The following is a 22,557-nucleotide window of genomic DNA, read 5'->3' as shown; positions in this document are numbered from 1 at the left end:
GTGTGTCTGTGTGTCTATGTGTCTGTGTGCATAAGCATGTGTGTCTGTCTGTAGCCTGTGCAGTTTCAGTTCCTGCCTGTTGCAAATGCCAGTTGATGGAGGGAGGCTTGGTGAGGTCACTTCCTCCCCTCTCTTGTGGTTTCCGTACCTCGTCTTGCCTATCGGCATGAAAGTCTGTACCGTTTCTCAAACACAGCCTTGCATAATCTGAAATGGCTTTTTATGAAGTCAAATTCAGCCCAAACCCTTCTGAAAGCAATGGACGTCTGTCATCATTGGTGTGACTGATCAAGTCTGCTCAAATTAGCAGCCTGACTTTACATTAGCTCGAACTAGCTGTGACACTAGTCATTCAGAATGAGTATGACGTCATGTGGAGTAAGCATGTATGTTCATATATCCGGATAGCGCCATTTTCTGCACTTCAGTTTTTCAACGTTCGTTAAAGAAGTTGTCCACTTTTAAGCAGGGTAAGTAATTTTTGCAGAATACAACTGATAGAGATGATGGTTTAGACCAGAAGGTATGCATTGTGATTATATTATATTGCTCACAATTTATTTTATATGCATGTTGTCCAAACTAAGCTGGTGTATATTGTTGGGCGTGATGATTAGATAACTAAATATGTATATTTGAAAGGATTCTTAGTAATCTTGAAATGGCTGGATGCATGTCTTGTTAAATTGGCGATGGTTTAGTTTCTTCTGAGACCAAAATAAAAGGAGACTAAATGGATCATCAGCATGCAGATCTGTAGGACTGTCCTCTGCTTGTATTATTGTCTGGAGGAAGAGTTGGGCTTGTCTTCAAAGAGCAGCGTTTGTCTCACACAGACACGCATAGATTTGCATTCATTTGGTTCTGTTAACCCGCACTCTCAGGCAGAGGGGGAAGAGGCCATTATTGGAAGTAGAGAATGGGATTTTGGGGATTAGGTTTTTGTGTAGTTAGTGTTTGCTAACTATTTAACTGTAGGGAATGTGTTGCAATTTCCTATTGAGTCGAGTAGGAAATATCGGCCCTGAGGCATTGAATGTTTTTTGCCAAAACATGTCGGAGAGCAAACCCCTTATAATTGTTGTTGGTAGTCTGTAAATCTTATAGACTTCTTCTTCTTTGTTTGTATTTTATATCAGTGTCTGCCTTTCCATCTGTCCATCTTTTACAATAGCCTATACAACTCTGTAGACTGTTGGGCTCTTTATGCACCATGCACAACTTGTTATTAAAAGCCCTTAGCACAATGTTCAATATTTATACAGAAATACATTATTATGTTAATGTAAACCTCATATAGTTTGTTTTCTTATTTATTTTTATAATCCTGATTTTCAGATTTGTTTTTTATGATCCAGAAATATCAATATATTTGTCACATAGTGTGCATCAGAATTTAATTATTTTCATATGCCATTTAAAGCAAATGTTTAAGCAGGACTTCTGTATTTATTTATTTATGTGTTAAGTTCTGAGAAAGTCATCTGGTGTCTTATTAACTTCTCCATGACCTGCTTCCTGTAATTATGAAATTTTCAAATCATGTCACGCAGTATGCCATCGTGGAAGTGGTTGGTAAGATACATTCTGGTTTGCGGACGCAAACGTTTTTTTGATTCCCGCGCTGTTCGCTCTGATGTATTAGAAGACGGTTCTTTGTTGAAGGGCAACATGACGTGTTGATGCTAACAGTACTGTCTTAATATATCACTTCATCAGAAGTTCTGATACAGTTCTATTTTGATCCATTTTCTATTCATATACTCTTATAGACGCTTCAGGGCTCTTGTCCCTTGACAGGGCATTACACAGGTATTGCATAACAGCCATGATTCAACTTGTTCTGTACCTCCTACCTTCTTGTTATTTAGTTTTTTGTCCACCTTTCTCTGCACTATTTGAATGGATCCTATAGGCCTCTACAAGCTCCTTTAAGTAAACCTGAACTTTCCAGGCATGACTGATCCCTCTAAACTCTTTGCTTTTTACGTTATTATAATTTCTTTCTATTGACCCCTTCAAACAAACATTGTGTGCATTTGTGCTACACTCAGTACCTGAGAATGCTTTATGTCAGGATGGTAACGGTATACCGGTATTCCTAATAATAAAATTACTAAAATACAAAAAGTAAAATACAATTAATGATTGACTCTTTCTCCCTCTATCTTCCTCATTTTTCTCTCCCTCCTTGTATCTCCCTTCTCTCTGCCTGTTCACCCCTCTCTCCCTTTCTATATCTCTCTCCCTGTGTTTCTCTCTGTCTCTGTGTCTTTCTCTCTCTCTGTCTGTGTCTCTCTCTCTGTCTCCCTGTGCCTCCCTCCCTCCCTCCCTCCCTCCCTCCCTCCCCTCTCCCAGCCCCAGTCGTACGAGGCGGTGGAGCCCCTAGACCTGGAGGAGTTCCTCATGTCCCAACTGCAGAGTGGAGACCAGGCCCTGATGCAGGAGCTGGGCGACTTCCCCAACGATGACCTGCAGGTGGAGCAGGTGGAGAAGCAGTGTCGCACCGTCCGACACTCGGTGCCTGAGGACGGGTGGGTCAACGGTCCCCTGATCAAATGTTAATGCAGGTGTCACATGGTCGATCTCACTGTTCCATGTGACAACCAAACAAAGGAAAACACAACCAAAAGACAACAACACAGTACTGTTTAGTGTTTACCCATACTTATCCAGAGCAGTTAGCACCGATGAGTCATAATGGGATTTTCTTTCCAAGGCCTTGAATGATTCAGGAACCCAAGTATGATTTGAGGTATGAATGTCGTATGAAATTGAGGCAATGGGCGTAGTTTTTAGAGGAGATGTAGGGAAATCAACTATCCAACGTCAAGAAACCAGTTAACCGTCCCTGCCCTAAATCGCAAATAAGCTGGACAATAAGTTATTGAGAAATTGTATTAAAATAAAGAAGATTGTCTTTCAACTCCTTCAGAACGATACTATTGATCTGCCTAGTCTGTAATTATTAAAATTTAATCTGCATTAGCCAATCAACAACCTTCTGAAATGTTTGTTAAACCTAAGCTACGCACTTGATTGAGCTCCATTGGAAAGCCCAGGAGAAACCTGGTTGCCAGCCTCCAGTTGAAATGACAAGCATCCGATTACCGGTTTTATCTATTCTCTTGTACTTATCATACTTGTACTTATGGTACTAAGAATGCTGTGATTGTCCATGATCTCTGCTATCTCCAGGGTTTAGTACAATCCACACCCTAAGCAAGGTGGTTGTAATGTCGTTTCGCAGGAATGTTGTGTTGTAAAAAACAATGAAGAATAAGTCCATTTGTGTGCATGTTCTGCCATTGTGTGTGTGTGTGTGTGTGTGTGTGTGTGTTTATGAGCTCTTGCTACACAAAACCGTAGTATACTGGTTTAATTATTCCTTTCATCCTTTCCTTGTGTCCCTGCCTATTTTGGTTTTGTTTCAAGGGTGGAGTTGGATTCACATGTGAGGGAGTGTGTGCAGAGTTACATTCAACCCTGGCTGGTTGTCTCCCGAAGGTAATCCTACCAAGCAAAACAACTTGAACAAAAAACGTTTTTAGCCTTGTAAGTCCTTGGATTGACACATTGCAAAAAAAAACACCAGCATAAATCACGGTTGTATTTCAGTATATACCATGATCTATTCATTGTGTGTAGTTACTCACTTGATGGTTGTGGTTTGGTTTACCGATGCATTGTTATTGGTGTAAGGAGGTAGAGATCTACCTCCTTACCTCCAAAACCCTGTGTTTTGGCCTTGGAATTATGATATCATTGTTTTTGATGATGATGTCCCGTGTTTTCAGACACTAGGACAATGACAACACTAAGGGAATGCATCACCAGCAAGGCCTACTGCAAGGCCACTCAAGTGATTTAGTATTTCAGGAATCCCTGAAAGGGTTAGCATTGAACCAACACCAATCTTCAGTTTAAGTCTGCTATTAGACATCGTGAGACCTGTATCACCAATGCAATTGCTAATACTAATATGATAATAATACTTATAGTAACTTTGACTTTTTTGTAAGAAAAAAATGGATTTAAAGGCATGCTGAAGCTGAATCTCACTCACTCACTCACTCACTCACTCACTCACTCACTCACTCACTCACTCACTCACTCACTCACTCACTCACTCACTCACTCACTCACTCACTCACTCACTCACTCACTCACTCACTCACTCACTCACTCACTCACTCACTCACTCACACAATGCTCTTGTTTGCCATGGTAAGAGTGTATAAAATGTTATCTGTGAACTTGTGTGATTAGGGCTGCATAGGTTAATCGTGTGTGTGTGTGTGTGTGTGTGTGTGTGTGTGTCATATAAAGGTGTCAAGGAGATGGCTGGACCGCCTATTCTGAGAGGGCCGGACTTCACAAGCTCCTCCAGAAACAAACCTTTGAGTCTGATGTTCAGCAAGAGGGCCAAGACACTCCCGTAGGTTGCACAGCATGTATTACCCACACATGTTCACTGTCACATTTTGGAATTCATGTGAAATAGGTCTCAACAGAACTTGTAGGGTTATCAAATGAGACACAGATATCGACTAAAACATATTTGACCAAACAAGCCATAAACCTTTTCAGATGAGAAGTTCAAGAAGAAATGATTAGTTCAATGCATATTGCATGAATAACTTTGTCATTGACAAAGTCCCAGTAGAGTCCCCTTCTAGTCCCCTTTTAAGTTTCAGTTTTAATGGTACAAATATGACAGTATACATTATATGGTGGTTTCCTGTGTCTGAAAAAAATGTTTATTTCGGGAAAGGTGAGACTTTAAAATCAGTACAGCATCTAACCCATAACGATGCAGCCATGAGTGAAAGCAGAATATGTTCTGCGGGTGGTGGGGGGGGGGGGGGGGGGGGGGGGGGTCAGAGTTTAGAGGGGTTGAGCGATGAAGAGAAGGGGCTTGTCGAGGTCTGTAGAGGGGAGCGGGGAGAGGAGCCAACGGGGAAGCGGAACAATGAGCACTGAGGCGTTTTGTTATTCCTGTCACATGTCTGCCCAGGCTGCTCTGCAAACAGCCCAACAGGAGCCACACACCCTGCGGCCCTCACTGCCTCGCTGCCCCGAGGCTTTGAAACAGAGCTCCTCGGAGAGTAGAAAGGTCTTCCTTCAGGCCGGCGCTATAAACCCCCCCCCACACCCCCCAGTGAGGACAAAAGCACATTTCCGGCCCCAGGCTGAACAAACCAAATTTCTTTCTAATCAATCCTATCAAGAGTTGGAATAGATTCAGCACAGGAGTACTCCGACCGTCTTCATTTTAGTCGAGGGGATTGCTTAATGTGTTGTACAGTGTTATCTAACACCGCCTAATGTTTTCGTCTAGACTGCTTTGACTGTCTGCGAAATGGCGATGCTAATGTTGAACTAGATTCTCCATAATGCATTGTGTTGTGATGTAGTGGTTTGCTGCAATCTAGTGGATTGTGTTTTGTTCTCCTTTTGCTCCATTGTGTATTGTAGTTAAAAACTTTGCCAGAGTCCATTGTCCTACCCTCTATCAGCATACATGCCAGCACCAGTCCTCAGTGAGGTGTTGAGGCGTGTCATCACATGCTTCCATGTGCCTTGCCTCTCTCACATTGTATTCAGAGATATTCTCCAGCTCCTCTCTATCTGGGTCCTCTCTCTCTCTCTGCCAAACCCCCCCCCCCCCCCCCCCGGGTTAGCCAGTCCCGGGCCAAATCAAGACCCATTCATTGCAGCCTCCGGCAAAACCAGCCAACCAGCATGCCCCTCCTCCCCGCCCCTCCCCCCATTTCTACAGAGTTAGAGCCAGCCTTGCCATTTCCGATTAATCACCTAAACTGAAGGCCCTTGTTCTAGCTCTCGGCTCCCTGTGAGAGAGTGGCTGTGAAGAGAGTGGCACAGAGGGAGAGTGGTGGTGCATTAGGGTCCTGCAGACCTCATAGTGTGGCTGCAGTGGCGGCGCAGTTTGTCCTAGCCGTGCTTTTAGAAGCAGCCAAGGGGTTAGGTAGACAGGGGAAAAGGAGGCTACTGCGTGAAATGGGAGAGATGGTTCAAATGAGGACAATGCACAAAGGGAGGTCAATCCGTGGCCCTAAGCCAAGTGTCAGTCATTAAATAGGGTTGCAATCCCGCTCTGATTAGAGAGAGTATTTCCTGAGGGCCCTTGTCATCCTAAATTAATCCTGACAACATTTGGAGTTCATGAAATGCTCCTGATGACTGAGTTTTACATGCTTGAATACAGGGCCCCGTCTTTAGAATACTGATTATGTCTATGGTTGCGTGTATTTAACAAATGACTATAGTATTATTGAAAAATCTGGTTTTAGAGTGAATGAATCAACTCTGTCAGTAAGCCACTCGCTCACGTCCACATGCGTGCACACACCGACCACCCCTCTGCCTCTCCGTCTCTGTGCGACCCCTAGGTGAAGTCCCCTTCGCTGGCAGGCCTCAGTGAGGACGCTGGGCGAACTCTGACCTCGTCTGACTTTGACCTGCGGTGTTTGACCCCTGACCCCCGAGTAGAGGGGCTGCTGAGGTTCAGCACCCCGGAGGAGCTGGACCGCCTCAACCACGAGGCGCGGCAAGCGGGGCGCCACCCGGAGCTGTTTGCCCTCTACCCCCCAGCAGATGAGGTGTGACCAACCCCCCCGTCCCCCACCGTCACCACCACTTGGACCCTTGTTGAGGCTGACTCTTATTTTATTAGTGTGTGAAGGCTCCTATTACATTGATATGATTCACAGAGAGATCACATTTCTGCTTTGTTTGCGCCTTGAGCCGAGCAACTTTAACCTATCCTTTCCTCCAGGATCAATAAAGTAACGTATCTATATCTGTAATGCATACATATTGCACTTTGTATAATATGTGGTACAATAAAATGCTAGCCATGCATTTCCAAATTCACGATAAATCAGAGTTTGTGTGTAAAAGTCTATGCATAAAACCTATTATATTATTATATTTTATACATTATACTCTATCCTATATTTTATCTTGAATTAATATTTTGTATCATGTATGGAAAATGTTTTAATGTTTGTTTGTTCATTCAGGAGGAGGCAGTGGAGATCCGTCCCATCCCAGATTGTCCCAAAGAACACATGGGGGACCGCATCCTCATTCGATGTCAGAGCATGAAGTATGACACACACACACACACACACACACACACACACACACACACACACACACACACACACACACACACACACACACACACACACACACACACACACACACACACACACACACACACACACCTCAAAAAGGATTAATTAGTACACTTACTGGAAGTAAACCAGCTGTATCCTGACATGCATATTTTTTAGGAGTGAAATAACCTCCAGAACATCCAACCAAGCCCCTGCCCTCTCATAAGACTCTGTCATAAAGATGGAGACGTGATACAGCTGTTGCAACGAGGAATTCACAGTAGGCCGTGTTAAAGGCACTTAGTCGTTATGAACTGCAACGCTTAGTCATGAGAGAGAGAGAGAGGAGAGAGAGAGAGAGAGAGAGAGAGAGAGAGAGAGAGAGAGAGAGAGAGAGAGAGAGAGAGAGAGAGAGAGAGAGAGAGAGAGAGAGAGAGAGAGAGAGAGAGAGAGAGAGAGAGAGAGCGCGCGCGAGAGAGAGCGAGCACTTACTGTTCTCTTGTCTGTCTCTCTTTCTTTAGGCCAGCCTCCCATTTTCCCCTTTTCTTGATCATTCTATCAGTCCCTCACTCTTATTCTCCTTCTGTTTCTTTTCTGTCTCTTTTTTAACTCACACTCTGCCCATTTTTCTGTGTGCTGCTAACCTGACAAATGTTTTTGTAGTTGAGGTCATTTCCCCCTCTGCCGCGGTTTGGCTGGTGGTTGGCCCGGACCCGGCGCTCAGCAGAGCCCATCTCGCCACGCGGCGTATTGTGTTGCCTTCCAAACACCACAACTCTTAAGAATAGAGTAGAACAGAAAATAACTGGATCGAATGTGTACCATACTGTGTACAAGACGACCAAAAAAAGAGAGTACTTTGTCTTGAAAGTGTGTAACTATTGTTGCACATTTTCAAATATGTGTAACTAGGGTGCATCCCTTAACTTTTTAAATGCATGAATATTAATAAAAGATATTTTACTCTCGCCTTGCATAGGTTTGAAATCGATATTGAGCCGTTATTCGCGACCCTGGCCTTGTACGACCTTAAGGAGAAGAAAAAGGTAAATATGTCCTGACTCATTTTAAGGCTTTTAGCAACACAAATATTGGGAAAGACTTTTCATCCCTCCCAGATCGCTGGTGTCGTCCTGGTTTAAATATTCCCTCTCTGAGGTTTTGTATTTCTTGATTATGTTGGATTTTGTACATTTCTTTTACTGCCAAAAGATTATATATTCTGAAGGATTTACACAGCTGCAGTGTGTGTGTGCGTGCGTGTGTGCGTGTGTGCGTGCGTGCGTGCGTGCGTGCGTGTGTGTGTGTGTGTGTGTGTTTGACTCTGTCCTCCTTTGACATAAGAGGACAGAGTGTAACCACCAGCTCTGATGTTTCCTCAGTCCTGCACAACTATGTTAAAGCTTCTAGCTCAAGCAACACTGGACAATTCAGGGCTCAATACAGTATTGACGATGTTTTAAGGTATTCATGCCCTCGGTTTAATTTATTTAAGCAAACGTCTGCGTGTATGTTCATATAAAGCTGTCTGCAGTATATCCAGGAAATTGATATTTCCATGATACTATGAATGGTCATAAATATGAGAGACACGGAGTCCTCCTTTTCCACTAACTGTGTTATCTGCAAGGAGACTTGATAAAATATACAGCAGTGTTTGGCAGGAACAAGATGATTCAAGATGGATAATTCTCTTTTATGCGGCATCATTTCTACTGTTCCCATGGAGTCAAAACGTGGCCTCAATTGAATTTGATCAGTGAGAGACGTGGTGTTGTTTCATCCCCCTATGATGAAATGGATCTCTCCTGTGGCATAGAACGGGGAGCTGTTCAGCTTGTTTTGTCAATCACAATGAAGGGTTTCCAGAACTGTCATTGGACATTGTGTCTTTGTTCAGGGTTTTGTCTCGTCATCACTTCCTCTGCTCCTCATTCGCTCCACGGTCTACCCTCCTGCCTGAAACTATCCACTCGATCTCGATTGTCATGTTGGTCGTTTTATTTACTGTTCATAGATGATGGCACATCTGGAAAATCTGGAGCAGATGTTTGCATAATTCCCCATAATTCCCTAGTTAGAAATCCGGTGCTGGGGAAGCATCGGGGAGAATCCAGGCTAAGTACATGCTCATGATTGGAGTGACCCAACCCACATAGATGGGGAATAATATTTTATGAAACTAAGCAGATGAGATATGTATGTTTAGATCTGAAACGGCTGCACTGCATCTTTTTTATTTTAATGTACTGGATCGTCTGGAAGTAAAACAGAAGTAATGCAGTGGAAGAATTGTTTTTATAAATAAAAATGACGTAGTGCAGCTGTTTCATGTGTTATGTCTCGTTAAATACTCAGTCAGAGGTAGGCAGCAATTATGATGCAGGTATTGTAATGGATTCTATTCACAGAGAACTCTGCTATGACTTTCTTTGAAATATGAGGATGGCTTTCTACACATCTCTATCATTTTATATTGTGATTTGTGGAACACATATTTTACTGAATGCACAGGAATTGCATAGCAACGTTTCAGCCCTTTTTGCCAAATGGAGACGCCTTCCTTGTCATATTAATTGGATTAGTGTTATTTACTTTTAAGTCGCAATGTTTTCCATTACAGAAACCATGCAATAAATTAAGAGGGACCTGATTTATCACATTTAGTTTGTTCAGTTAGTCGAGTAACCTCTGGTGTTTATGGTTGAATTGTGTGTCCGTTTTGTGAGTGTTACACAAATGAGTCAGATGGAAGAACTATGCTACTGTGATGCCCATCAATAGAGCCATCGAATATAGAGGCTCAGATTACCAGGCTGATCCAGGGAATGTACTCTGGCCTTGGGTCGCGTTAGACCACTACTGCGTCGGAAGATATCCGGGCATTCCAGGATAAACACTGGTTTCAAAGCTTTGCTACTGTTTATAACTATATATCTGGAAATAATGTGATTAAGATGTCTTTCTAGATAAACCCTGAAGGATTGAGTTCGACTGTGAAAAGACTTTTCTGCATTGTTCTGGTCTTCAAAATCAAATGATTTTGTATCTTCCCTGCGTTTCACATCATTGTCTTCCACTTCCACAGATCTCAGAGAACTTTTACTGTGACCTGAACCCCGACCATCTGAGGGGTTACCTCAAGGGTCACACCCCCCAGGTGGACCACTCCAGCCTGGCCAGGTCTGCCATCTTCTCCGTCACGTACCCCTCACCGGACATCTACCTGGTCATCAAGGTAATGATGAGCCCATACCCATGAACACACCTACATGACTTAAGTGTCTGGCAGTTGGGGAGAAACGGATTGAAGTGGTTTTTTTAACTTGTGTGTGTGTTTTGTGGTCGGTCTCTGCTTCTTGTTGTTTAGATTGAGAAGGTTCTTCAACAGGGGGAGATCAGCGACTGTGCTGACCCTTACATCAACTTGCGGGAGAGCGACCAGAAGGTCAGACACAACATCTTCCTTTCTTTCCCATTTTACTCTCTGTGGCACTCGTTCGCTCATTGTGTCTCTTTCACTTCAGGACTTCGGCTCAGAGCACCCTCTCCCCCTTAGTTAGGGTGTTCTGAACCAGAAGTCACTGCTTATGCCCTCTTGAAGTCTAAAAGTGTGCCTCTGACCCCTCACTTCAGATTCTACGTCAAATCTCATCCAACGTTTAGCAAATTTCGTGCATGGACGGTAATATCAAAACAAATCCTTCCCATAATACTCCCCCAGAACAAGGACAAGTTGGACAAGCTGCGGGGCCAGGCGGAGACGTTCTGCCACCGGCTGGGCCGGTACCGTATGCCCTTTGCCTGGGCCACCATCAACCTCACAGAGATCATCAACAGCGCCACGCCAGAGCGCGACTCCGTGGATACGGACAGCCTCAAAGGAGGTGTGTGTGGGTGTCTCCTGCATGAAGAGTGTGTGTGTGTGTGTGTGTGTGTGTGTGTGTGTGTGTGTGTGTCCTTTGTGAAGATTATTTTGACAGTTGCCAGTTTGAGGCATCGCAGGTTTGTGTGTGTGTGTGTGTGTGTGTGTGTGTCATTACTGTTTTTCCCCTGTAGTTGCACTATGTGTGGGTTTGACCTAATTGCAGTATTTGCAGGAGAGAGAGAGAGAGAGAGAGAGAGAGAGAGAGAGAGAGAGAGAGAGAGAGAGAGAGAGAGAGAGAGAGAGAGAGAGAGAGAGAGAGAGAATATATTTATGTTTGTCTTTTTGTGTGTCCTATTCATACCTGTTTGAAGGATTGCAACATTGGATGATGTTGCAATTCATACCTGTTTTAGAATGATGTTGCAACATGGATTTTCGTGCATCGTTTTTTTACCCCTGTAGTTGCAGTTCCTGCAGGTTCTTCCTAATTGACCAATAGGGATGCATGGGGAATGCATCCCTATTGATGTTGAGCAAACTGTCTCACACACAACACACATTTCACACACATTTCTTAATGACTAAATAGTACATTTACTCATTAAGCAGACACTTTTATCCAAAGCAGCTAACTATTTTAATGAGGGAAGGAGCCGGTCAGGGAAGGTTTTGCACCTTGCTCAAGGATGCCTATAGCTAGTCAACTTTGGCTCACCCCTCCACTATCCTGCCACCTGGTTACACATCTCTTGAGCCGTGTGTTTCCTGTGTGTTGTGTTCCAGGGAAAAGCAACAGCATGGACAGAAGAGCACAACTTCCCCGGCGGAACTCGGAGCGGTACGCTACCTTAGATGATCAACCCTGTATCCTGTCGGGCTTCAAACCTGCAACCATCACCATCAGCACAATCTTCAGACAGGTAGGACTGGGACATGCACAGTACACTACATGTATGAATACACTATTCCCCACGTCTATTTGCCATTGTTTTTTCATTCAGCTGGTGGTGTCTGGTTGTCACTTTAAGACACAAAGGGCAACTCATTCAACTGATGTTGCGTGAGATTGTTATGAGCATGTGGGCCTCTCATACATGTCATGCAATCCATTGCTTCCCTATCAAGAGGGCAGGTCCTTTGCCGTCGGACAATGTCCAGTGTTCAATTATTATGATATTTATTTAATATATCTTGCAAAAATGCAGTTTGTGTGACTTCTTAAATCTTGCAAAGTTACATGAATTGTACTTTAACCTTGCAAGAATGTAGTGATATTAATGTCTGCATTTCCATGACATTCAAGGGAATACTTGTGTTATTCACATTTTTTATTTATTCTGCAAGTAAGGCCGCTTTAAGGCCTTGGAGTCTTGGAAGGTCAACCAAAATAAAATGGCTTTGTTATTCTTGTTTGTTTGCCTTCCAGGAAGGGGACCGCCTAAGTGACGAAGACCTCCTCAAGTTCTTGTCTGAGATTAAGAAGACATCGGCCCCCCAGAGGAGAGTCAGGACTATACCAGGTCTCCATTTTAGTAGTTCACTTGACTTTAGTTAGAATTATAATGAAATTATATTTCATAACAACAGGAATGATGTGAACAAATGTCTTCAGTGTTTAGACTTACTTAGGTGTGTTTGTGTGTGTGTGTGTGTGTGTGTGTGTTTTTGTGTGTGTGTGTGTGTGTGTGTGTGTGTGTGTGTTTGTGTGTGTGAGTTTGCCTGTGTGTGTGTGTTTGTCCGTGTGTATCTGTGTGTGTGTGTCTGTGTATCTGTGTGTGTGTGTGTGTGTGCGTGTCCGTGTGTGTATAGGTATCATTAAGCTGGACATCTCGCCGTTCCATGACATGCCCCAGGCGTGTCTGTCCAGCGAGCTCATTCCCCTGGTGCCGGTGGCTGAGAAGAACATCCGACCAATCAAGGAGGTCCTAGAGTTTCCTTCCAGTGAGGTCTACGTCCCTCACAGCATTTATAGGTGAGCTCATAAGTTCAATAAAAGGCTAACGTCTTTGTCTGTGTCCCGGTCTGTGTCTTTGTGTGTCTTTGTGTGTGTGTGTGTGTGTGTGTGTGTGTGTGTGTGTGTGTGTGTGTGTGTGTGTGTGTGTGTGTGTGTGTGTGTGTGTGTGTGTGTGTGCGGGCGTTGGCGTTGGCGTGTGCGCCTACAGGCAACCAAAACTGACATTGCAGGCGGTTGACGAGGTCTTTCGCCCAAAGTGACTTGCCACATATTCCCAAAGCTTACCCTCCCAGCTAAGGAAATGTTAACATGAGTAACAATGATGAGCAACCGTAAACACGAGCACTAATGCGACTGTCAGCCTGTCACAATGTATGTAACACAATATGACCTGGCTGTTGCTTAAGATTGTGGTCAGGCAAGGCAGAGAAGCACGGGAGGAAATATGAGAGAAGTAGGTCAACCATTATTTTCTGTGCCTGCTTAATGGAGTTCGTTTATTGACATTCAAACCGAAGGAAGATATGGATGGGCTACCACTGTGGTGAGGGTGGTTATGGCGGTGTGCATTTCTTGAATGGATAAGGTCTTTGGCATGTTTCTGTGTGTCGGTCATTTAACTTTCTTTGCATGTACAGTGTGGAGCACTGTTCTGCCTGCTTATGTTTACCGGTTATCTTATTGTATTATCTTGTAGAACCAAACATACACAGGCATGCTTATCTCTTAGAGTTGTTAGGGGAGTTGAATACCTAAAGAACAGGAAGCAGATAGTCCTAAGACAGAGACAGAAATCTTGAGGTATAAACAGGATAGTTGAGTTTACTCCTTTGCACAACATATTTGTTCAGGTGGCCTAAGGCAGCGATAAGTATTTTGACGCCCCTTATCACTCTTGCCCCTTTCAACACAGATGCTATTTTTGGCTTCACACAGGTGTACCTTAAGTGCACCTTTGCATTGATACCAACACAATTTTACAAACATAATTTTTCAATTCCACTCACTTGCTAATTTTTACCCTTCAAGCACATCTTTGCGTTCGTATCGTTTGTAGTGGTTATATTGACATTGGTGCACCTCTGCCGCCACCGAGTGGCGAAAAGTGCCATTGCAGAAAGCGCAATGATTTGAATATTAACTATTTATTTTTTCTCTCTCCAGGAACCTTCTTTTTGTCTACCCTCAGAGGCTAAACATTGTCAACAGACTAACAGCACCACGCAACATCACCATCAAAATCCAGTTCATGAGCGGAGAGGACTCAAGCACCTCTATGCCGGTGAGGGGATTTATCAAACAGGATTTTACCTAGCACATTTTCAATTAACCTTGGAATAAATTAACAGGGTACTTGAATGTATTAATTCAACTTCTCTAATTTTGCAGGTCATTTTTGGGAAATCAAGTGGCCCGGAGTTCCTACAAGAGACCTATACCACAGTGACCTACCATAACAAGTACAACTGCTTTATGTCTTTTCTATTTTATCAATATATAATGTATATCTGTGCATATTTTGTTAAAGTCTAAAGGTAAAAAACAGGTTAAAGTATAAGTTTAAGGTAATCCTATGTGTTTTCCTAGTTTTTGAGTATTCTTAAAATGACAGAAATGAATGAATGCATTATCATTGATATTAAATATCATTGAGCATAATAAGATGCCTACATGTAGACCTCAGAATTCAACCCTTTCAACTTGGAGTCCAACGTCCCCTGCTGTTGTGTGCCAGGTCTCCAGACTTCTATGAGGAGGTGAAGCTCGCCCTGCCCGCCCAGCTGACTGAGAGGCACCACCTGCTGTTCACCTTCTACCACATCAGCTGCCAGCAGAAACAGAACCAGCCCAGCTGCGAGACCCTCATAGGATACTCCGTAAGGAAACCAAGAAGCAAGCCTGGCCTCTGAAGATTGAGCGTTTATTGAGCATGTATTTGTGGGGAAAAATATGAAATGTATACCACGAGTGAGTTAGTGATTGATAATTCACTCACAATGGTTATTTGGTCTGAATTAGTGTAGTGAGGTTTGAAATGAAATAGGGTTGATGATGAATACTGTCGGCCCATTTAGCCTTCAATTACATTAAAAAGTAAACTTGTATCTTTGGCTTGTATTTTGCTTCCCTCAAGCAAAAATCTCCTACAAATGGTGTGTGTGTGTGTGTGTGTGTGTGTGTGTGTGTGTGTGTGTGTGTGTCTGTGTGTGTGTGTGTGTGTGTGTGTGTGTGTGTGTGTGTGTGTGTGTGTGTGTGTGTGTGTGTGTGTGTGTGTGTGTGTGTGTGTGTGTGTGTGTGTGTGTGTGTCCATCTCATCCCTTCCCAGTGGCTGCGCATGCTGAATACCGACAGACTGCAGACGGGACAGTACTGTCTGCCCATCGTCCTGGAGCGCCTGCCCCTCAACTACTCTCTGCACTCCCCAGAGGTCCGTCTCTAGCCTTCTACTGATGGCCTTTCTAACCTGGGATAAACAAACCATGTAAACCACTCAATGGGAAATCTTAAAACTGCACCATGTCACTATTCTTTGTCAAAAAATTCTCAATTAGAATGTTTCTTAAGAATAAAACGCACCTATCAATAAGTTAATCCATTCAAGGAATATTTCATCTTGATAGTTTTTATTCTGGTCCGTTTCTGCCTTTCCTCACCACCATGGGCAAATCTCAGTCAGCAGTTTCTATAGCTATAACTGTGGCTATAACTCAAGCCAATAGAGTTTGCTAATGGGAAAATGTATGTACATAGTGCAGGTTTTAAAGTATTCAATACATTCAATGCTGAGTGACTTTAATAGTGATAGATGTTGTTGAGGAGTATGTTTAGTGCTGTCGGGATATCAGTGTAGATGTCCAGTACTGAACACCCATTTAGAGAACAACCCTCCATTTTACAATCCTCTATCGTTTAGAAATTACCTCCCCAGATTCCTCCAGTCAAGTGGATGGACAGTCACAAAAGTCTGTTCAACGTGGAGATCCAGGCGGTGTCTTCCGTGCACCCACAGGTATGTCACGACAGTTGCACCTTCCAGCCAAAGCCCAAACTTGCATCTAAAGAAAATGGTGGCTTGTGTTAACACACAACTTTTGATATCTCTCCTTCCTCCCTTCCTTCCTTCCTCCCCAATCCACCCTTCCTTCCTTCCTTCCTTCCTTCCTTCCTTCCTTCCTTCCTTCCTTCCTTCCTTCCTTGCTTCCTTCCTTGTTGCAATCAAACTTGAGAAAAAGACAGATTCATTACTAAACGTCATGATTTGTTTCCATGTTTCTAGGACAACCACTTGGAGCGCTTCTTCACGCTGTGTCGCGCCCTGGAGGGCGGAGTCAGCTTCCCGCTGCGCGTGAAGGAGGAGAAGATTCCCGAGAACAAGCTGGAACAGGAGCTGAAGCTGAGCATCGTGTCCCTGTCCTCGTCCCGCTTGGAGCCCCTGGTGCTCTACCTCCACCTGCTGCTGGACAAGCTCTTCACCCTCATCATGCAGCCCATGGTCATCGCAGGCCAGACCGGTAAGAGCCAACCACGAGGCTGTTTGTTGTCTGGCTGAGATTTTGATTGACATGCAAGCACATCCAATCAAGGACCCTCAACTAGGGAACAGTCTCCTGGTGAAACGCATGTGATTTATAACGGGGTTTAAAGCAATGTATCAGCCGTCTACAGAAAGATTACGGAGATACTGGCGGACTGAATAAACCTGTGGATGTTTATATAAGAATAAACCTGATTTCCCCCATGTCTACATTGCTGTGAGTGACAAGGCTGACAGCCAATGAGTATCTTGTCTTGAGATTCCGCAAGACAGTGTCTTGACTCACTCTCTGTATCACACGTTCAGGGCGAGTAACGTGGTGCAATGAACGGAGGAGGCTGAGATTAAAACGATTGAACGTACAAATGAAACAAGCGAACAAATTAAAAAAACTCGCCATTTGTTTTATTTAGTACTACTTGAGGCAAATACGCATTTTGGGTTGTGATATTGTCCCATAATTGGTTCGATAATTTTTTTGGACATTTTCATTTGGGTTCTGTTCAATCTAGCTAATTTGGTTCCTGAGGGTCTGTGTTAGCTTAGAATTGTGAAGGCTCTGCTCCAGAGAAGAGTCTACAGTAAACTTGTGTGTGTGTGTGTGTATGTGTGTGTGTGTGTGTGTGTGTGTGTGTGTGTGTCTTTTTCCCGCAGCTAATCTGGCGCAGATAGCCTTTGAGTCTGCGGTGTCCATCGTCAACAGCCTTCACAACAGCCAGGAGCTGGCCAGAGACCAGCAGGGCAGGAACGAGCTGTTGTCCACCTACCTCTACTGGGTCTTCTGTCTGCCCCGTTCCCCCCGGGACGTACAGGGTGCAGGTACCCCAACAAGTCCTAATGTCCGGTCATACCCTCATAGTCTCATAGTCCCTAGGGTGCTAATTTGGTGTGTGTGTGTGTGTGTGTGTGTCTGCAGCAGCAGGTTCTGTGCAGCCCTCTTCGGAGGCCCGCTTCAGCACCATGGGCCGGGCCACGGCCAGCACCATCGGCACCATGCTGCTCCAGTCCCGCTTCCGCAGCAGCAGCAACCCGGACATCCCCGGAGCCCCACCCTCCCCCGAGGACGCAGAGGTCAACCACATCCTCAACTCTAAGGTGGGTGTGTGTGTGTGTGTACGTCGACCGCTTTGGGGCTCGTGAAGCAATTTTTAGGTTTTGAAATTGCTGCGCCACCAACTTGGTCCATTTGTGTGCACTCGCTTCCCCACGTATCGTTTGAGGCCCATCAGCATCAGTGGGTCATATCACCGTGCCAGGAGGCCTCTTCCCACACTAAGTACTCTGCCTGTGGCTACGAATCATTAGTCAGTTCACATGTACGGGACCTTTTTGAAAACTTTTTAACATTATGAAAATGTTATATTATTTTCTAACGCCATTCTTTTTGCTCGGGTTGATTGGATTATAGCATTATCAATCATATGCTTAGTTTTAAATGTTATGGTTTGCAATTAAGGCATGGTTAAAAAAAAAAGGGATTTGTTAAGTGGATGTGATTTTCAAAATGGTTTCAACACACGCACACACGCACGCGCGCGCGCACACACACACACGGTTTCTGTGCGTAACAATGCCTCGTCGCTTACACACTCCACAGAGCCACTTAATGTCCACTACAGCACATTAGGTTCTGAAACACCCCACTAGACACTCACTCTGACAGAGACATCCCCACCCATCACAACCACCCAGATGGAACGTGTGTGTGCAACACACACACACACACACACACACACACACACACACACACACACACACACACACACACACACACACACACACACACACACACACACACACGCACACCCATCATGGTCACTGATATATATGTTGTGAAAGACACAAAGTTGTCCACACCCATTATGGTCACCGGTGTATTTGTGTGTTTGCGAGTGTGTGTGTGTTTCCCATTTTGCCTTTGTTACCCCCAGGGCCAGAACAACCCAGGGAGCCGCATGTCCACCTACGTGGACGCTAACACTCACTCCCAGAGTGCCACAGGGGGCACCAGGCCCTCCAGCAGAAAGGTAACACAGCCCCCCCCCCGATGCCACCATGCTGGGGGACCATTCATCATTCAAAGGGAGGGGGTTGGTGATAAGGGTTAAGATAAATGCAGAGCCATTAAGAGTTTAGCAGAACAGCAAGGGGCCGCGGCACTCACTTATCTTTCTAATGTCTGAGAGTTGTACAAGTGCTGTCGCCACAATGGCCTGTCCGGGTATTGTGTCTGGCTCGCCATGGTTACAGCTTATTGCCATGGTTACTGCTTCCTCCTCATCAGCCATGGCTTCTCACAGACCTCCGGACAATGTAGCCGTTCAATTACGGGGAGCAAAAAAAATCATATCAGAATATAGAGAGCTTTATTATTAGAGCACCCATACCACATGTCACCACAAGGGGGCGGCATGATGCTAGACAACCCCACCTTACTGGACGGTTGTGTTTTAGGATTCTTGAGGAATTTGAACAATCAGCAAGTTCAAACAGGAGGTGATATACACAGGTGAACAACAGTGTATTGCTTCTATGAGACCATGGTTAATGTATTAAAGACCAGAAACAAACAAAACACAATCCGTAAAATTTCCGCATAACAGAGAAGGATGGCCCATTGCAATTCTTGTGACTGTTTGCGCTGAGGAGGTCTAACGACGTACCGTGCGTGTCGGTGTTGTTTTTGTAGCAGTTCCACGAGGAGCTGGCCCTGCAGATGGTTGTGAGCACCGGCGTGTGCAGGGAGAACGCCTACAAATACGCCTGGTTCTTCTTCGAGCTGCTGGTCAGTCCGTCACACCCACACACACACACAAAGTGGTTCTCTATTGTTCTGTATTGACTGTGTGTACGGTACGGTGTCCTTCTAAGTCTTTTTTTTTTTTTTCGGAGCACAGGTGAAGAGTATGGCACAACACGTCTCAAATCTAGAGAAAGGCAGAATGCCACGACAGAGTCGGTTCTCTGATCGGTTCAAAGATGATATCACCACCATCGTGTCCGTGGTGACCGCTGAGATCGCCACCATCCTAGTCAAGCAACAAAAGGTGAGGACAAACAAACAAGCACAACAAAACCAAAGACATTTGTGGACCAACAGATTTACCTTCTTTAAAGTGATTCTATAGAGCAATATAATCATCATTGTATGTTCACCATGGCTGGCCTCAACCAGTGAAAATGTTAGGGCAATTAAACAATTCTACCGACCCCCGAAGCCCTGATATGTTTATTTTCTGCTCAACTTAAGGTCAACTTAATACCAATCATGTTTCCCCGGCTAACGGGTATTTGTGATCGTTACCTATTGATCAAATCTATTGATTTTTGTTGTTGTTGTTTTAGGAGCAGGAGCAGGCAGAGAAAGTAAATATCAGCCTGGCCTTCTTCCTGTATGACCTGCTGTCTCTAATGGACAGAGGCTTCGTATTCCATCTGGTGAAGAACTACTGTAACCAGGTAAGTCACACACACACACTCTCTCTCTCTCTCTTTCTCTCTCTCACTCACACTCGCACTCTCTCACACACACACACACACACACACACACACTCACACACACTCACATCACCCATTTCAATGATAACCAAAACCGTTTCAGACACAAGATCAAGAAGTTAAGATTCTCATCCCTTAGCAAGAAGCCTAACCTCTAGCAGCTCATTAATGCCATATAGCTCCAAAAATTCACCTTTATGTCACTTACAATCAAACTGACCGAATAGGTCAGTTTAATGGTCTTACAAAACACATCAAACAGTGGGATCATAGATCAGAATGAACGGATTCCCTCTGCTCCCCTGCGTAGATGTCATCCAAGGGTATTCTAATGCCCACGTTGATCAGCATGCGCTTGGAGTTCCTGCGCATCCTGTGCAGTCATGAGCACTACCTCAGCCTCAGCCTCTTCTTCAGTAGCCCAGCCTCTGCTCCCGCCTCCCCCTGCCCTTCCATCTCCTCACAGGTGAGTCCTGCCGCCACTCAAAAGGGCTTTTATTGTCAATGACGATATATCTGAATCAAAGAAGTCTCAGTGAGAGATGTACAGAATTATTATAATTTGTTGTCTCATTTTGTTATTCAGAATCTGGAGGGAAAACAAAACAGATTTTTTCGTGGATTTTCTAGTTGTACATCTCATACAGTCACATAAAGCATACTCCATTAGATTTGTGTACGCTGATAAACATTCAGCCCATCATACAGGCAACAGTAGCAGCCATTAAAAGTTCCTGTCCTTCAAACTCCATCCCTCACTTTCTTTGGCCCTCTCCATCTCTTTCTTTCTGTGTATTTCGTCGTTGCTGCTGTCGCTCGCGTGTCAGACCTCCAGCTCATACAGCTACCAGGAGCAGCAGAGGATTCTGGGACTTTTTGAACTGACTCAGGAGTTCAAGCAGCAGCACTATCTCACTGGTCTGCTGTTGACAGAGCTCAGCGCTGCACTGGACATGGAGTCAGAGGGGTACACTCACTCACTCACTCACTCACTCACTCACTCACTCACTCACTCACTCACTCACTCATGTACGCATGCAGGGCCAGAAACAAACACAATTAAACACTCATGCATAAATCAGCATGCAGGCACACATAAATGCCTCGATACCCACGCACTCTCATTTGATCGATACTCCCCTAGTCAACATGTTCTGTCTTGTTTTGCAGGGGAAAGGTACAGAGGAAGGCAATCAATGCCATCTACAGCCTGCTGTGTGCCCACGACCTAGACCAACGCTGTGTGAAACCTGAGGTCGGAGCAAAGGTCGCTGCGCTCTACCTCCCCCTAGTGGGCATCATCATCGACTCCATCAATTACCTGGACTTCACAGGTACGCCCGAAATGCCCTACATGCAAACTATATACCCCGAAGAGAAACAAATAGGACTGTGTAACATTCCCACAGAATTAAATCCACATGCAGCGACTGCGTTCACCGGCAGTGATTTGGTTTATGTAGGAAAATATTCATCTATAAATGTGACACCTAATTGGTAGGTGATAACGCATGTTGGGTTGACATCTGTGTTGTTCTAGTCTCCGAAGCGCGCAGCGGGAAAAACAAGACTGGCGGACCTGACGACGACCTGGAAAATGTCCCTCCTATCAATCAGTCTGTCGCCATGGCAATCGCTGGGAACCCTTTCAACACCCTGGGGAGAAGTGCTCTGGTTTCCATGGCATCCGTCGTAAGTCACTAACTATAATTTCTCACGGTTATGATTACTACAACAACAACAACAACAACAACAACAACAACAACAACAACAACAAGTTTTGCTGGGGATTAGTTTTCTGTATTGTGCTAAAGGGGCAAACAAATTTTCATCCGTGTATACTATGTGTGTGTTTTTGTGTGTGGGTGGGTGTGCGCATGCTTTTTTGGTAGAGCTGGCTGCGTGTGTGTGTGCGGGGGTCTCTGTCTGTGCGGTGGGCCCTCTAACAGGTGAGTTGCAATGAAATGGATTGATTACCTGTCAAGAGCCATCCACATACTTCATCCATCGTGGAAACACACAGAGACACGCACGCACACGCACCTATAGTGCTAGTTTATGGGCATGCGTTGCCTTCATAAGTGAAAGGGGCCTTCTTCCCTGACAAACACATAAATCACATGTAGCTGAAGCAACAGCACTAAAAAACCCCTACGCCCGTATCCAGCTCCCCCGACCTCTAGGCCACTCTTCATTAGGTCGATGGGTTTTCTACACGTTGGTCGACGGAATAACGCGGTTGTTGTTGTTGTCGGCGGTCTTGTTGTTGTGGGGGGAGGGAGAAGAGCCAAGAGAGAGGCGTTGACCTTTCTAAGGTCAGAGCTGTCAGACTTCCTGTGTGTTTATTGTTTCTCTCAGCTCCCATCATTTCTCTCCAGAGCAAACTTAATTTGAGTCTTTTATTTAGCAATTGTTCATTATTCGCAACATGGGGAGGATTCATCATCAGTCTGTGTTGTCCAATGAAACGGCATAGCGTCGGCCATTGTGTTCACCTGGTGCGCTCTGCGTTGTTGCGGTGAGAGGAACTGGCAGGGCCAGGTGAGAAGCTCAGGAG

The 22,557-nt window shown here is 44.7% G+C and overlaps 1 protein-coding gene across 3 annotated transcripts in view; it reads left to right on the top strand.

The window, feature by feature from the left end:
• Nucleotides 1-22,557, top strand: part of dock8 (dedicator of cytokinesis 8) — a 49,460-nt gene that overhangs the window by 8,860 nt on the left and 18,043 nt on the right. The window contains exons 1-29 of one of the 3 annotated variants that reach the window (XM_030358534.1): nucleotides 232-470; nucleotides 2,359-2,534; nucleotides 3,436-3,507; nucleotides 4,330-4,438; nucleotides 6,414-6,623; nucleotides 7,047-7,132; nucleotides 8,125-8,191; nucleotides 10,234-10,383; nucleotides 10,516-10,593; nucleotides 10,870-11,032; nucleotides 11,797-11,933; nucleotides 12,440-12,533; nucleotides 12,823-12,985; nucleotides 14,132-14,249; nucleotides 14,357-14,427; nucleotides 14,703-14,844; nucleotides 15,294-15,395; nucleotides 15,882-15,977; nucleotides 16,245-16,479; nucleotides 17,157-17,321; nucleotides 17,419-17,597; nucleotides 18,434-18,529; nucleotides 19,192-19,287; nucleotides 19,400-19,549; nucleotides 19,848-19,961; nucleotides 20,311-20,466; nucleotides 20,828-20,967; nucleotides 21,171-21,334; nucleotides 21,541-21,692. In XM_030358534.1, the coding sequence (XP_030214394.1) occupies nucleotides 2,407-2,534; nucleotides 3,436-3,507; nucleotides 4,330-4,438; nucleotides 6,414-6,623; nucleotides 7,047-7,132; nucleotides 8,125-8,191; nucleotides 10,234-10,383; nucleotides 10,516-10,593; nucleotides 10,870-11,032; nucleotides 11,797-11,933; nucleotides 12,440-12,533; nucleotides 12,823-12,985; nucleotides 14,132-14,249; nucleotides 14,357-14,427; nucleotides 14,703-14,844; nucleotides 15,294-15,395; nucleotides 15,882-15,977; nucleotides 16,245-16,479; nucleotides 17,157-17,321; nucleotides 17,419-17,597; nucleotides 18,434-18,529; nucleotides 19,192-19,287; nucleotides 19,400-19,549; nucleotides 19,848-19,961; nucleotides 20,311-20,466; nucleotides 20,828-20,967; nucleotides 21,171-21,334; nucleotides 21,541-21,692 (3,633 nt within the window). In that variant the 5' untranslated portion in view covers nucleotides 232-470; nucleotides 2,359-2,406. Of the gene's footprint in view, nucleotides 1-231; nucleotides 471-2,358; nucleotides 2,535-3,435; nucleotides 3,508-4,329; nucleotides 4,439-6,413; nucleotides 6,624-7,046; nucleotides 7,133-8,124; nucleotides 8,192-10,233; nucleotides 10,384-10,515; nucleotides 10,594-10,869; nucleotides 11,033-11,796; nucleotides 11,934-12,439; nucleotides 12,534-12,822; nucleotides 12,986-14,131; nucleotides 14,250-14,356; nucleotides 14,428-14,702; nucleotides 14,845-15,293; nucleotides 15,396-15,881; nucleotides 15,978-16,244; nucleotides 16,480-17,156; nucleotides 17,322-17,418; nucleotides 17,598-18,433; nucleotides 18,530-19,191; nucleotides 19,288-19,399; nucleotides 19,550-19,847; nucleotides 19,962-20,310; nucleotides 20,467-20,827; nucleotides 20,968-21,170; nucleotides 21,335-21,540; nucleotides 21,693-22,557 lie in introns of those variants that run through there. The other 2 variants (XM_030358533.1, XM_030358532.1) reach the window with 2 other exon arrangements.

The sequence above is a fragment of the Gadus morhua genome, chromosome 6 (assembly GCF_902167405.1).
Source record: "Gadus morhua chromosome 6, gadMor3.0, whole genome shotgun sequence".
Classification (NCBI taxonomy): Eukaryota; Metazoa; Chordata; class Actinopteri; order Gadiformes; family Gadidae; genus Gadus; species Gadus morhua.
Note: the sequence above shows the minus strand (reverse complement) of the source record. Positions and strands in the feature narration are given on the sequence as shown.